Source organism: Saccostrea cucullata, unplaced genomic scaffold (assembly GCF_032062105.1).
Source record: "Saccostrea cucullata isolate Sc308-1 unplaced genomic scaffold, CSIRO_AGI_Scuc_v1 ctg1221, whole genome shotgun sequence".
In the NCBI taxonomy this organism is placed as follows: Eukaryota; Metazoa; Mollusca; class Bivalvia; order Ostreida; family Ostreidae; genus Saccostrea; species Saccostrea cuccullata.
The window spans coordinates 121,305-134,268 of NW_026928331.1; the positions used below are offsets into that span (position 1 = coordinate 121,305).

The 12,964-nt window shown below is 34.4% G+C and overlaps 1 protein-coding gene across 1 annotated transcript; it reads right to left on the minus strand.

Annotated features, from left to right (window-relative positions):
- Positions 1-867: 867 nt before the first annotated feature.
- LOC134277230 (uncharacterized) lies at positions 868-1,398 on the minus strand. The gene has a single exon (XM_062759546.1). It carries the CDS (start codon positions 1,396-1,398, stop codon positions 868-870), a length of 531 nt encoding a protein of 176 aa, XP_062615530.1.
- Positions 1,399-12,964: the final 11,566 nt, after the last annotated feature.

Consider the following 12,964-nt stretch of genomic DNA (forward strand, 5'->3'; position numbering starts at 1 on the left):
AGTCATGAGTTGTTCATTTAATTGTTACGATGGTTTAAGTAAATAATTATACATCTGGAACATATACGGTTCATGTATTCGCTAGTCTATCCTGCATTTTCATTATTGCGTTTTATTCATTGTCTAAATATTATGGAAAGCCATAGAGGACCTCCATGTCAAGTTCTATATATTTCATTGAAAATCAATAACTGGCCTGTCATATATATGAAACGCAATTGATTTAATGTACTTTACTAACATGTACTTATCGTTTCGTGAGGAATATAGGCTATCGACGACAGTCCTCCAACGACCTCGATTCTGAGCTGCTTTAGCTTCATCCTGCCAGGTCCTTTTCTGTGTCTTTAACTCTGTCTCCGAGTCACACCTCCAGGTGTTTTTAGGACGTCCACTCTTTCCTTTTGCCCTGTGGGTTCCATGTCAGGGCCTGATGTGTGATGCTAGATGGTGACTTCCTTTATGTGTATCCAGCCCCACTTCCTCTGTCTTACTGTCCTGCACTCTTCCATAGTTCTTCTTTGGAGATCCTTTCAGACCACCAGATGTTGAAGATGCGCTTAAGGCAGGTGTTGTAAAATGTCTGGATCTTCTGCAGGGTAGCTTTAGTCATCCTCCACGTCTCTGCACCACACAATAGGACGGACTTTACATTAGAGTTGAGGATCCGCAGTTTGGTGGTAATACGGATGTTCTTTGAGGCCCAGATGTTCTTTAACATGATAAAAGTAGTTCTTGCATTGCCATTGACTTGATGTCACGGTCTGTGCCACCCTGTCTGTCCACCACACTTCCCAGGTAGACGAAGGACTCAACTTCTTTAATGGGTTTGGACAGTGATGTTTATCTTCATCAATTCTGTTTTCTTCAAGTTGATTTTGAGGCCCGTTCCTGCTGATGTTGTTGCAAGGTGAGTTTTATCCTGCTTCTGACATTGGTTGTGTGAAAGGAGAGCCAGGTCATCGGAAAATCAAGATCTTTCAGTTCCGTCATTAGTGTCTTGACCTCGAAACTCCCAGACATCTGCCCAGCATGGGCAACCCTGCATATCATGCCTTGATTGGTGTTTCGAATCAGGGGGACTAGCTTCTCTGGTACTCCACAGTGCCTCAGTATCTTCCACAATGTCTCTCGGTCCACGCTGTCGATTGCTTTCTCATAGTAGATGAAGTTGACATATAGGGAGGACTTCCACTCCAGTGATTGTTCTATAATGATGCACAGACTGGCTACCTGGTCAGCACATAATCTGCTGGCTCTAAAACCAGCCTGTTGGTCATGGAGCTTTGGCTCCACTGCTTCTTTCATTCTCTCGAGAAGTATCCTGTTGAGGACATAGTCAGGCACTGACAGGAGCATGATTCCCCTGTAATTACTGCATTCCCTCAAATCTCGCATCTTTGGCAGCTTAATAAGGATGTCTTCTTTCCATTCCTTCGGAATGTTCTTTTCTTCCCAGATCTTGTTGAAGAGTTGTATAGGATATTAATGGCTGTCTCTGCATCAGCTTTGATGGCTTCTGCTGGTATCTCATCAGGCCCTCCCGCTTTTCCATTTTTAATTATTAAATTGTTTATTAATTGCTCTCTGTCCTTGTTGGCTTGTCGAAGTTGATCGAGAGGTCTGTATTGGCCGGTTGTATGTCCGGAGGTGTTACTGGTGTTGGACTTTTTAATAGCTTCCCGAAGTGTTCTACCCATCTCTTCAATTGCTCTTCTGTTGTTGTAAGAGTTTTCCCGTTTTTTTCCTTCACTGGCTTGTCTGTTTGCTGGAACTTGTTGGAGAACTTCTTTGTAATCATATATAGTTCTTTCAAGTTTCCTAGTCCTGCTGCTTCTCCAGCTTGTTTGGACAGGTTGTTGATGTTATCCCATTTATCTTTCCTGATGCTTTTCGTAACTTCCTTATCTGTGGCTGTGTAGTCCTCGTGAGCTTTTGCCTTTGTTGATCTTGTCCTGCTTGTATTCAGCATCGCTTTCTTTTCCTTCTTCTCATCCAGTTTATTCATGGTATCACCACAGATCCACTCCTTGTGCTGAGTCTTTCTTCTGCCTAGGACTTCCTCGCATGTGCCTTGCCACATTTCATTGATATACTGCCATTGAGTCTCGATGTTGGTAACATTGTTTAATTTCTAGCTTGTCTTTTAGTAGCTGGAATCTATTTGACAAGCTGGGATGGGATGCCATCTTCCCTTCCTTTGTTTTGAGGGCACTCACGTTGTACCTTGTCCTCCTGTTGGTAATGTTTTTGAACTTCTTGAGGCGCAGTCTTAATGCCGTCATTAGCAGATTGTGGTCTGATGAAATGTCTGCTCATCTCATCACCCTGACATCTTTCCATGTTCTTCAAAATTTCTTGATGATGCAGATATGGTCAATCTGGTTCCCTGTAACATGGTCAGAGGATCTCCATGTGGCCTTGTGAATTCTTTTATGAGGAAAGATGCTTCCTCTTATTACCAGCTGGTTAAGGGAGCATAGGTCTGCAAATCTCTCACCTCACCGTTTTCATTGATGTACTCCAGTCCTTGGGTGTCCATGACTTCACTGCAGCCAGTGTTGTCAGCTTTTTAATGTGATTTACAGAAAATCCCTATCTTTATATAAAGTTATGAAAGAAATAGACTTTGGTTTACTGAACTTTGCAAAATTACGCCATAGTTAGCCTTAGAACTTTGAGGTTTTTTTTTCAGATGTTAGACAAAATATTAAAAGTTCATGTTTAATTTGATATATTAATATCCAAATGTTACAAGGCATACATCTGTGAAATATGAAAGCCCTATAGTCTTTACCGTTTAAAAGATACGGCAAAGTTAGTGGGTAAAACTTTAAGGCCAAGGTCAAGAAGATCAAAAGCATTTACATTCATTAAAAGGTCTATTTAGAAATGCTTATAATTATAGTATGAAAGACCCAGAAACAATTTTTCAAAATTTCTTGTCATGGCTAATATTTGATAATTTTTGCAAACCAATAATGTCATGTCGTTGACACCATAAGAAAGGTCTTGACACAAGGAATACACATAGAAAATATGAAACCCTTAAATCCAACCAATCAAAAGTTATTGACAAGGTGAAACTTTTGCAGACAGACTGCTAAACAGTCAGATAGAAAGACAACGGACGGAGAGGGCAAAGACCATTATACCTCATTATGATTATTCTACACAACGCGAAATATCTGAATATCTGATTGAATCAAGAAGACTTGGGGTAATGCTAATTGTAATGGTAATTCATTGCAATGCATTACATGAACTCCAAGTAATGCTAGTAATGTGTAATACCCAAAACTGCATTACATGTAATGGTAATGTAATGCATTACTTCATAAAATCCATTGTAATGCCGGTGTAAAGACGAATAATGACCCCCATCGAATAATGACCGGGGGTCATTTTTCAACGACAAAAAATGACCCCCTACCCGTAGAAAAAGATCATTTTTTGTAGAAAAAGTGTCCTAGGGGTCAATATTTTATATGTTAGTCCTATAAAAAAATTGACCCCCATTGAAAAATGACCCCCTTTAAAGTGAAAAGAGATTCTTTGATTGTCAAGTAAATAAAATTTCTTTTTAATATTCCTCCCAATAGTGTTTGCTTAAAGAATGATATTCCACTTGTTTTTAGAAATCAAACCATGCAAAAATCAGGTTCCAATAACACTAACTAGAAAAATTAATTTTTCCTTCATTTCAACTTTTAGCTTGTATAAGTTTGGCAAATCCTATTTGACAATGAAAGAGGAGGAAATTTTTACCCATCCCCCCCCCAAAAAAAATAAATTATGTTAAATCAAAACAAAAAATAAATAAATGAAAAGCAAAAAATATAAATAAAACTCCATACCTTTCAATAATACTGAAAGAGGCTCTAGATAAAATATTGAAATGAAGTTAAGCCTTCACACAAGTTCTATCATATCATAATTTACTTCGCCATGATTAAAGTATACTTTAAATGTAGGCGAGGGTATCCTTGAAAGTATTGTGGCAAAGTAACAGTTGAAAATTAGTAGAATAGTAGATTATTTTAAGCTTATTTTTAGTCCCTCCTTATAGAAAAATAAAGGTAGGGTAGTTTTTTGTTGTTGCTTTCGTTGATAATCGACTTCCTCCTAAATAAGTAAGGGAGTGGGGTGGGTAAAACACTTGAGAATATGCTCTGAAAAGCTATAGGCTAGTGTAAAATACACATTCTAATGCAAAAACTATACATGTTGACATAACCTTTTGATTTAGCACACAGTATTCATTACATTTCTTAATTCTTGTTTTACTCCACGATTTTACCCAGTTCTGAGTATATTTTTCAGAGAATTTAATATGAAAATCAGAACAAACATTTTCATTTTTGTAACGCCTTCTTTATACTGTGTCATAATATGAAAATTTAATTGAAGACCATTTCTTTTTATGTCCCTGTAATCGAAGATCGGGGTATATAGTTTTATTGTGTCCGTCTGTATGTCTGTCTGTCTATCTGGCGGTCTGTTTCTCCGCAAAAATTTTAACCTTTACCATAACTTTTCATTTATTGTAGCTATGCCTTTCATATTCAATATGTGTACATTCCTTGTGACAAGACCTTACTTTGGGTACCACCAAATTTGACCTTTACCTTGGAGTTTGTCCCATTTTACACAAAAATGCCAAATTTTTAATTTACTCTGGCTATAACTTTTAAACGGTAGATACTAGTACTCTCATACTTCACAAATGTAATCCTTGTTGCATTAAACCTATCTTAAGAAACCATCAACTTTGACCCTTTGACCTTTGAGTTTGACCTACCTTTCAAACACTTATCCTTAGCAATTAATTTTGAACAAGTGGTGCTAGGGCTTTCCTATTTTGCAATTGTATTTCTTGTGAGAAGACCCTACTTTGGGTACCATTATTTTTAAATTGCCTTTAAGAAAAGTTTAATCTTCGCTATGTTGCCATACAGGGGCATAGCTGTTTTACAAATACATGTACATCTTTATATATAATAGAAGAGTTGCGGATAACAAATGGATACCTCAAAGCGTAACAGGCGGACGGACATCCCAATCACTATATACCCTCCCGCTTTTCAAACGGAGGATATAATAATATATTATACTGCTGATTTTTTCTGTCAGTACGATGATTTCCACCATTGAAAAACAATGTTTACCTAACCATTGAGGCTCGATAAATCTTTACTCCTTTAGATTCTGAATCATTGCATTGACCTTAAGGTCAAAAAAAATATATAATTTTTCCTAAGAATTTGTCATTGAAGTACGTTTCCTCACAAAAACTTAAGGTACCTTACCAGGCATTTGGACAAAATACCCTAGGGTCATTTCTTATATAACCCTTATAGGTAATCTTCTGAATGGCCTATATCACAATTTTTGGTGTACTTCTATTATTTAAAAACATTTTGAAAACAATGTAGAAATCAGAGGAGACAAATATGAATTATTTTTTATATAATACCAACATGACCATGAGATACAAAATATATTTTCGAGGAACGTGTCGTCTGACCTTAAAATATAGCTATAATCGTATGTTATGAGATCAACATATCATCAATTTATTCCAAATAAGCTTAGGTGAGCATTTTGGCCAATATGCTTCTTTATCTAATTTTGTTTTGCCCCCTAAAAATTTCAGCTTTAATCAAGAGGGAGTCATTTTTCTACGGGGGTCACTTTTCTTCACGTGGGTTCTGCAAATTTTTAGGGTGGTGACACTTTTTCTACGGGCAGAAGGGTCATTTTTCTACGTCGAATAATGACCGGGGGTCATTTTTCGCTGTCGAAAAATGACCCCCGGTCATTATTTGATGGTGGTCATTATTCGTCTTTACACCGGCATTACATACATGTAGCATCACAAAGCATTATTATGCATGTACCTATTTCAAGAAATTAAAATGAACATGAAAATTACCGCTCAGGTAATTTTTATTTTTATTTTTTTTTTATTATTATTTTTTTGCAAAGGATAAAATTGAATGAAAAAAGTTAACCTTATATTTAAATTAAAATTCTGTATCTATTTAAATACGTTTTCAAAATTCTATTTATAAGCTTTGATTTCAAAGAATTATTTAAATAGTTATTTTTTTTTATCATGTATGAGGTACACTAATTAATGTACACTGTAAACTGATAATTGCCACCTTTTGAATAACTAGAGTGTCATCAAAACACACTATGCCTTGGGGTTAAATAACCGTTAAAACAATGCATTGTTTGAAGAAGTGCTCCAAATTACCAGACCAGTTTTTCTCCTAACTGTGTTTATAAAACATTAATTGAGCTGGTCTAGCTTGAACTGACCATAACAAATCCATTGTACCAAAAAAAATAAAAGACATTCAGACATTCTATGTTTAGCAGAGCAAAATGTACTGTAACATACCTAGTACCTTTTTTTCACAAGTGTTTCAATGCACTTCTTTTTTTCATAAGGTACACTACTAGTTCAGAATAGCCTATTCTTTATCATTAGATGTTTTGGGCAGAGGTTAAAGTACCCCAAAAGTTTAATTGCTTCATGAAATTTCATAGTTACACAAAAATTGCATATTGTACATGTTTCAATTACTAAGTGACAATTTAAAATTTTGAACTTTCTATGAATGTAATTTATTGACTGTGTAATATATACAAGTACTTGAATATATTACACAGTAAATAAATTACATTCAAAGAAAGTTCAAAATTTTAAATTGTCACTTAGTAATTGAAAGATATTTTCTCCAATTTGGAATTTTTCTCCCCGAAATTTGTTCAAATGGAATTCATTCCACGGATCTTGAGAATGAGACGTTTTCTTCCATACATTGTTAAACACATGATATAATCTAGATTCCAGGTTTGGGGCGAATTACATTGAAAAGTAATGCATTACATTACCATTACTTCAACACTTTGGGCATTAAATTACCATTACTCTATTTTCTTAGAGTAATAAATTACATTACCATTACTTTAGTAAAGTAATGCATTACTATTACCATTACATTTTTAGGTTTTTAGGAATAGAAATACAAAACTTTGCAATTTTTTTTTTCATAAGCATGCATCCATCCCCTTCAAAACTAAACCTGATAAATGATAATTCAATGTAATTCGCCCCAAACCTGGAATCTAGATTATCACGTGTTTAACAATGTATGGAAGAAAACGTCTCATTCTCAAGATCCGTGGAATGAATCCCATTTGAACAAATCTCGGGGAGGAAAATTCCAAATTGGAGAAAATATTTCATCTGACACATTTTTTCCCTTCGGAGAAAGGTGGGCTAAAATTCTACCATTCTCCCATGGGATTCTGACTTTCATGACTTCATACCTTTAAAAATAGAAGACTCCGAGATACTGCTAAGAAATCCCACCTAGTGCTTTTTTGGACATCACAATTAAAAGTCTGGACAATGTTCTATCCGAAGTTAAATGAAGCAGTCTGTTTATATATGAATAGCTTGATTCGATACGCAAGAGCATGCTCTACGTATGAACATTTTCTAAAACGAGGTAAATTATTGACAAACAAGTGGTTGAAACAAGAATAGCAGCAGCCTCGTTTAAATTCGTCATTTCGTAAGTTCTGTGGTCGATACAATGACATAGTCAGCAAAATTTAATACAATTTATCATTGCGTCAAATGCTCACTGACGTTTTTCATACTATTTGTTATTCCATTATTTATACGTACACTGAATTGACTGATGTATCCGTTATTTCCTGGACATGACAAGGAGCACACGGCGGATGTGACCGGTCGGCAGGGGATGCTCACTCCTCCATGACACCTGATCCCACATCTGATGTTTTAATTTGGAGATCTGTGTTTGCTCCTCTCCTAATTTGTATTGTTTTGTGGACTTTGATATTGAATACTGTTCGTTATCTCCATATCTTTCATTGACGAAAAATGACATAATTGTTATTAATAATCTAAAACTGCTGGAAGTGAGACCTAATAAAATATTTGAAATACAATGTATAATGAAAAATAGAAAAATACAAAGCACAAGTTTAATGCATTTTCTCACAAGAGTTATCGTCCGTCGAACGAAAATTTCCCAAAAGAAACTGGGGGAAAAAAAATTCTACTGAAACTTCAAAATGTGTTTGATTTGAACCGTTGAAATTTATTTTTAAAGAGTAATTTAAAAGCTTCATTTGGTTCGAAACACAATTCAATATTGCATGACAAAGCCTTCGGGGATGTGATTTTCCTCCCTGATTATCTTACTGACAAACGTGTGTCTCAGGACATAAAAATCCCTGTGTGTGTCTTAAATATGTAATTTAATGCGGTGCTTTTACATAATCCGAATTATGGAATAAATTCGAAATGACAAAATTAGAACACTGTAAAAATAGGCAGAATTATCGGTTTATCCTATTGCTTCAAGTTTCATCTGTTCACTGCAAGAAATATGGTTCTGTTCCTTGGTAAGACGTTATCATCCTAATACTGTTATACATCTATACATGTACTTTAGAGTCTGCCTTTCACTGACCAATGTCACTTTGATTTAGAACATCCCTGGATGGTCAATTAAAAACTTTGACCAGCAGATTCCCTGGACACTTCCGGATATGAGCACTATACACATACCTTGCAATTGAACAGAAATGTAAAAGATACAAAAAAGAGGGGATAAACAATAGCGGACTCAGATTAAGATGTGAGGCTAGATCTCCGGTGTATCACCTACCTTGAGCTGGATAAGTTACTTTATCTTTTCGGACTGTTTTGATAGTATACGAGGACCGTTCAAAAATTACGCGGACTCTGCTTTTATTTACTCTTACAGACGTCATATAGTTTTGAAATTTCACAGAAATATGTATCTTAAGGATTCCAATAAATTTTGGGCAAAGTTTCTGTATTTTAAAAATTTCTCCTAAAATTATCGCTGAGTTGATATCGTTGATGGAGATGTACGGAGCACAACAAATAATTTAAAACAAAAGTATGTGGAGTCCAAAATTTACTAGTAACTCATTCATTTTCTATAATTCGCGATATTTATCTTTATATAATTGTTCTATTACTTGTTTGTAGATTTCTGAGGTGATATTTGAAGTATTGACAGAAATATAGTGCGGATGCAATTCCTGTGAAAACGACTGTGAAAATGACGTCTCCTGAATTGACGGAGTACCACACTTTTATTAAATTATGCGTAATGCTCAAGATATCGCCAACATAGATTCAAAATGTGCATAATAAAAGATGTAATAAACTTGGGTATTAGTGACATTTGTCTACAAATAGCAAATTGGAATTTTAGACCGTTATACCTCTGTAAAAAAGGCTATACGGGAGGGCGAGACGAATCTTATCGACGAAAACTTTATCCGGACTGTTAAGAACGTGATTGAGAGTGATCCAATGTCACACTGTATCTCATAAGTACCAGCAGTCTGTGGTTTTAAAACAAAAAGGAGTATGTTTTACATGTTTTAAAGATTTTAAGCTTGCCAAGAAATTGTGTATGGATGTTGAAAAGAGAGAATAGGTAACTCAAACTGTACGTACAGGAACTCTTGGGAAAATGTTGAGAAAATAAAAGCTCTTTTTTTTATAATGTCCGTGACGACGAAGATTTTGCTGCTCCGTGACTTAATGATATGTCCTGATAAATCACCCAAAATTGATATCAATTTACAACATTTTGATATAAAATTTTGAAGACTATATACATGTAAGTAAAGATTCTTTTATATTATTTGTGACAATTTGCCCGAATATGTCGTCAAATATTTTTTCTGTGCAACAAGTCCGCGTAATTTTTGAACGGCCCTCGTATTTTTATATAACAAATCTGTACTATCATTTCATTTGGGATTTTAACTGCCGTGTTATTCTTGTGACTTATTGTGACATGACTTGGATATCCTACTGCAAAACATTTTTTTGAAATGTAGAAAACAAGTGGTCGTTACAAACTAGAGTTTTCTTCCAGGATCTGTGGCCACTAATTGTGCTTCCGTCATTGTCATTAACCCTCTACATCATATATACTATTAAAAAAAAGGTCGATGAAGACCATTGTGTGTGAATTCATTCCTGATCATTGATCTTTGCATCTATTGAAGAATTGAACAGTAATTGATCATTGTATATATTCATTGTATTGTATCATTGGACATTTTGATTCTTGCATGCATTGTATGACTGTATTTCTCAATTCATCTTAAAGTAAAGCCATGACAAAAAATTGCCAAATCATAGTTGCTTTATTCTATCGAAATAATTTGCTGATCAAATTGACGGTTTATTAAATATAAAATCCAGTGTACAAAGCTGGATTCACCCCTTTATGTATGTATACGATAAATCAAATCAGCGAACTTAACAGGCGAACGCATATAGTAACAAGATTATTTTTGAGCACATCTGAAATTTGGATTCTTCAAAGGGTTAAAAGTAGTTTAGAGTAGAAAAAAAATTGTCATGATACTTTAAAAATCATTAATGGAAATTTTAAATTAAAACAAAGCACAAAACATAGAAGATATTGTAAAAGATTTTATTTTATACATGTTTGAGAAAAGACAACTGGGAAATCCTACCAGTAGACAGCTTTTGAAAAGTACAAAAAACATGGTTGTTACAAACTATAAGTTTAAATGTGTGAATATCAAGTGTTAATTCGTTTGAATATCACGTGTTAATTCATCTGTCTCAAGATCATGCTCAACTTTAGAATGCTGCACGCCTATGCTTTAAATACATATTCTGCATTCAAATTATATTCTAAAGTAATAATTTGAACTATTTTTTTAACTTTGTTTTTTTAAATACCCTGGTATATCTGCTATATGCCATTTAGAGCTCGTTTACTTCTTTTTTGCATGAAAATAATTTTGTATTCAAAACAATGATTAGTTTTCAAAAAATCCTAACAAACATAGATACATTGAGGATTCCAGTTTCTGATCTACCAAGCCTCTTTCTTTTCTCCTCGCTAAAATATTAACAATAGCAAAGGAACAACTTCGAAGATTACATCTCAGTTTGAGAAGTGGTGTAACTCAGATGTGGACACTTAAAAACTCCAAAGAACTTTTGGAAAAATTGAAATCATAAAATTTTACAAAAATAAACAATATAAAACTAACGACTTTTTAACTTTATATACAATCATTCCTCAAGATAAATCTAAGACCAGGCCTATGTTGACCATGCTAGGTATAATTCTGTGACAAGAAAATTTATCTTTTGCAGGACATAAGAATTGGCTTGTATTTAAAGTGAATCATCACTTGTCATGTACATAAACTGACTACTAGTATCCAGTCTGTACCACAAGTATTGTCTTATCAATGATGCCTACTGCTTTGTCTGTGATTTTCTCATTCCTTGTGTAGTGGTCATGCATGATTTTCTTTCTTCTCATATTTATATTAAAATATTGCCAATCAGATTGATGATGTCAGCCGTTGTGTTAAGTGCATAAGGATTTTTTAAATCTCATTTTATAAACATTATCTGGTTCTTAAATGGCGAGCGAAGCGAGCCAAAAATTCGGTATTGAAGATGTCGAGGTTAAATTACACTAAAATAAGAAAGGTATTTTTCACAATATTTAAATAACAATCAGTCAAGGTCAGATTATTTGTTTTCTTTGCAGTGGAGGACAGATTATTTATTTTCAACATTTTCAAAGACAGATTATTTATTTCCAAAATCTGCCAGCACCCCCCCCCCCCTTCAGAATCAAATGGTCGTCCCCTTAGTATATACAAGAGCATCTTCTATGTATGAACAAATTCTAAAACAAAATACTAGGCTATTGACAAACAAGTTGATGAAACAAGACTATCAGCTGTCTCGTATAAAGTCATCATTTTGTAGGTACTATTGTCAGTACAATGACCTTATCAGCAAATACAATATAATGCTAAACAACGTTTTTTTCATAGTAATTGTTAGACAATTCTATCAACACTGAATTGTTGACGGATTTTTTCGTTGTCTCCCGATCATGACATGGAGTACACTGCAGTATGACCGGTCGGCCGGATTTCTTACTTTCCCATGGCACCTTTTCCCACCTCTGCTGTTATAGAGCTCCGTGCTTGTTCGGTTCCTGATATTTTTGTTTTGTTAAATGCACTTTTGAGCTCGAATACAGTTCGTTATCTTCTTAAATTAATTGATTTCTTTAAATTTTCAAATTATTAGATTAGTTTTCAAATGGACATTATCTGTACGAAATTTTATGATTTAAGCAAATATCAATTAAAGATTTATTGTTTAAGTTAATTATCTTCAAGGCGGAAGATTACGTACTACTGTAAAAGTGGGATATATTGCAATGATTTTCCATGTAGTTTCATAATGTTTGCGGTCAAATAAATTTCGTGTAATACATGTCCTTTTATTCATATCAATCAAGCATTATAATTCTGTAATTGTAAATCAAAGAAATTCATTAGAAAACCCGAGGATAGTAACAAAGCGGGTGCGTTTGTTAAAAAGTAATCTAGTTTTGTTATTTTAAAAGAATAATCTTTTAAGTTGCTTATATTATCACAGGAAATAAATGATCCCAAAACTAAGCCCAACCTTCTCTATTGTAATATAGTAAAAGAGAAAAATACAAATGAAATAGAAAGATGATAAGTAATCAAGCTTCAAAGTCCATTAAAAAAAATCAGAACCAGAGCAGACATGAACCATCAAGGCGGGATCAGGTGCCATGGATGAGTAAATATCCCCTGTCCACCCGCCACACCTACCGTGTGCTCCTTGTTGAGATAGGGAAAACAGAGAAAACCGTGGACAATTCTGTGTAAAATGGTATTTCAATTTGTATTAGAAACATCAGTCATCGTTCGACTTAACGATACAATTAGATGCTGACAACGTCCATACATGTACATCCACCATAGAATTTACGAAATGTTTACTAGAAACGAGTTTGCTGTCTTGTTTCATCAACTTATT

Excerpts from the sequence above, each read along its gene's own strand:
- LOC134277230 (XM_062759546.1), bottom strand. The coding sequence starts at position 1,398 with ATGCGAGATTTGAGGGAATGCAGTAATTACAGGGGAATCATGCTCCTG.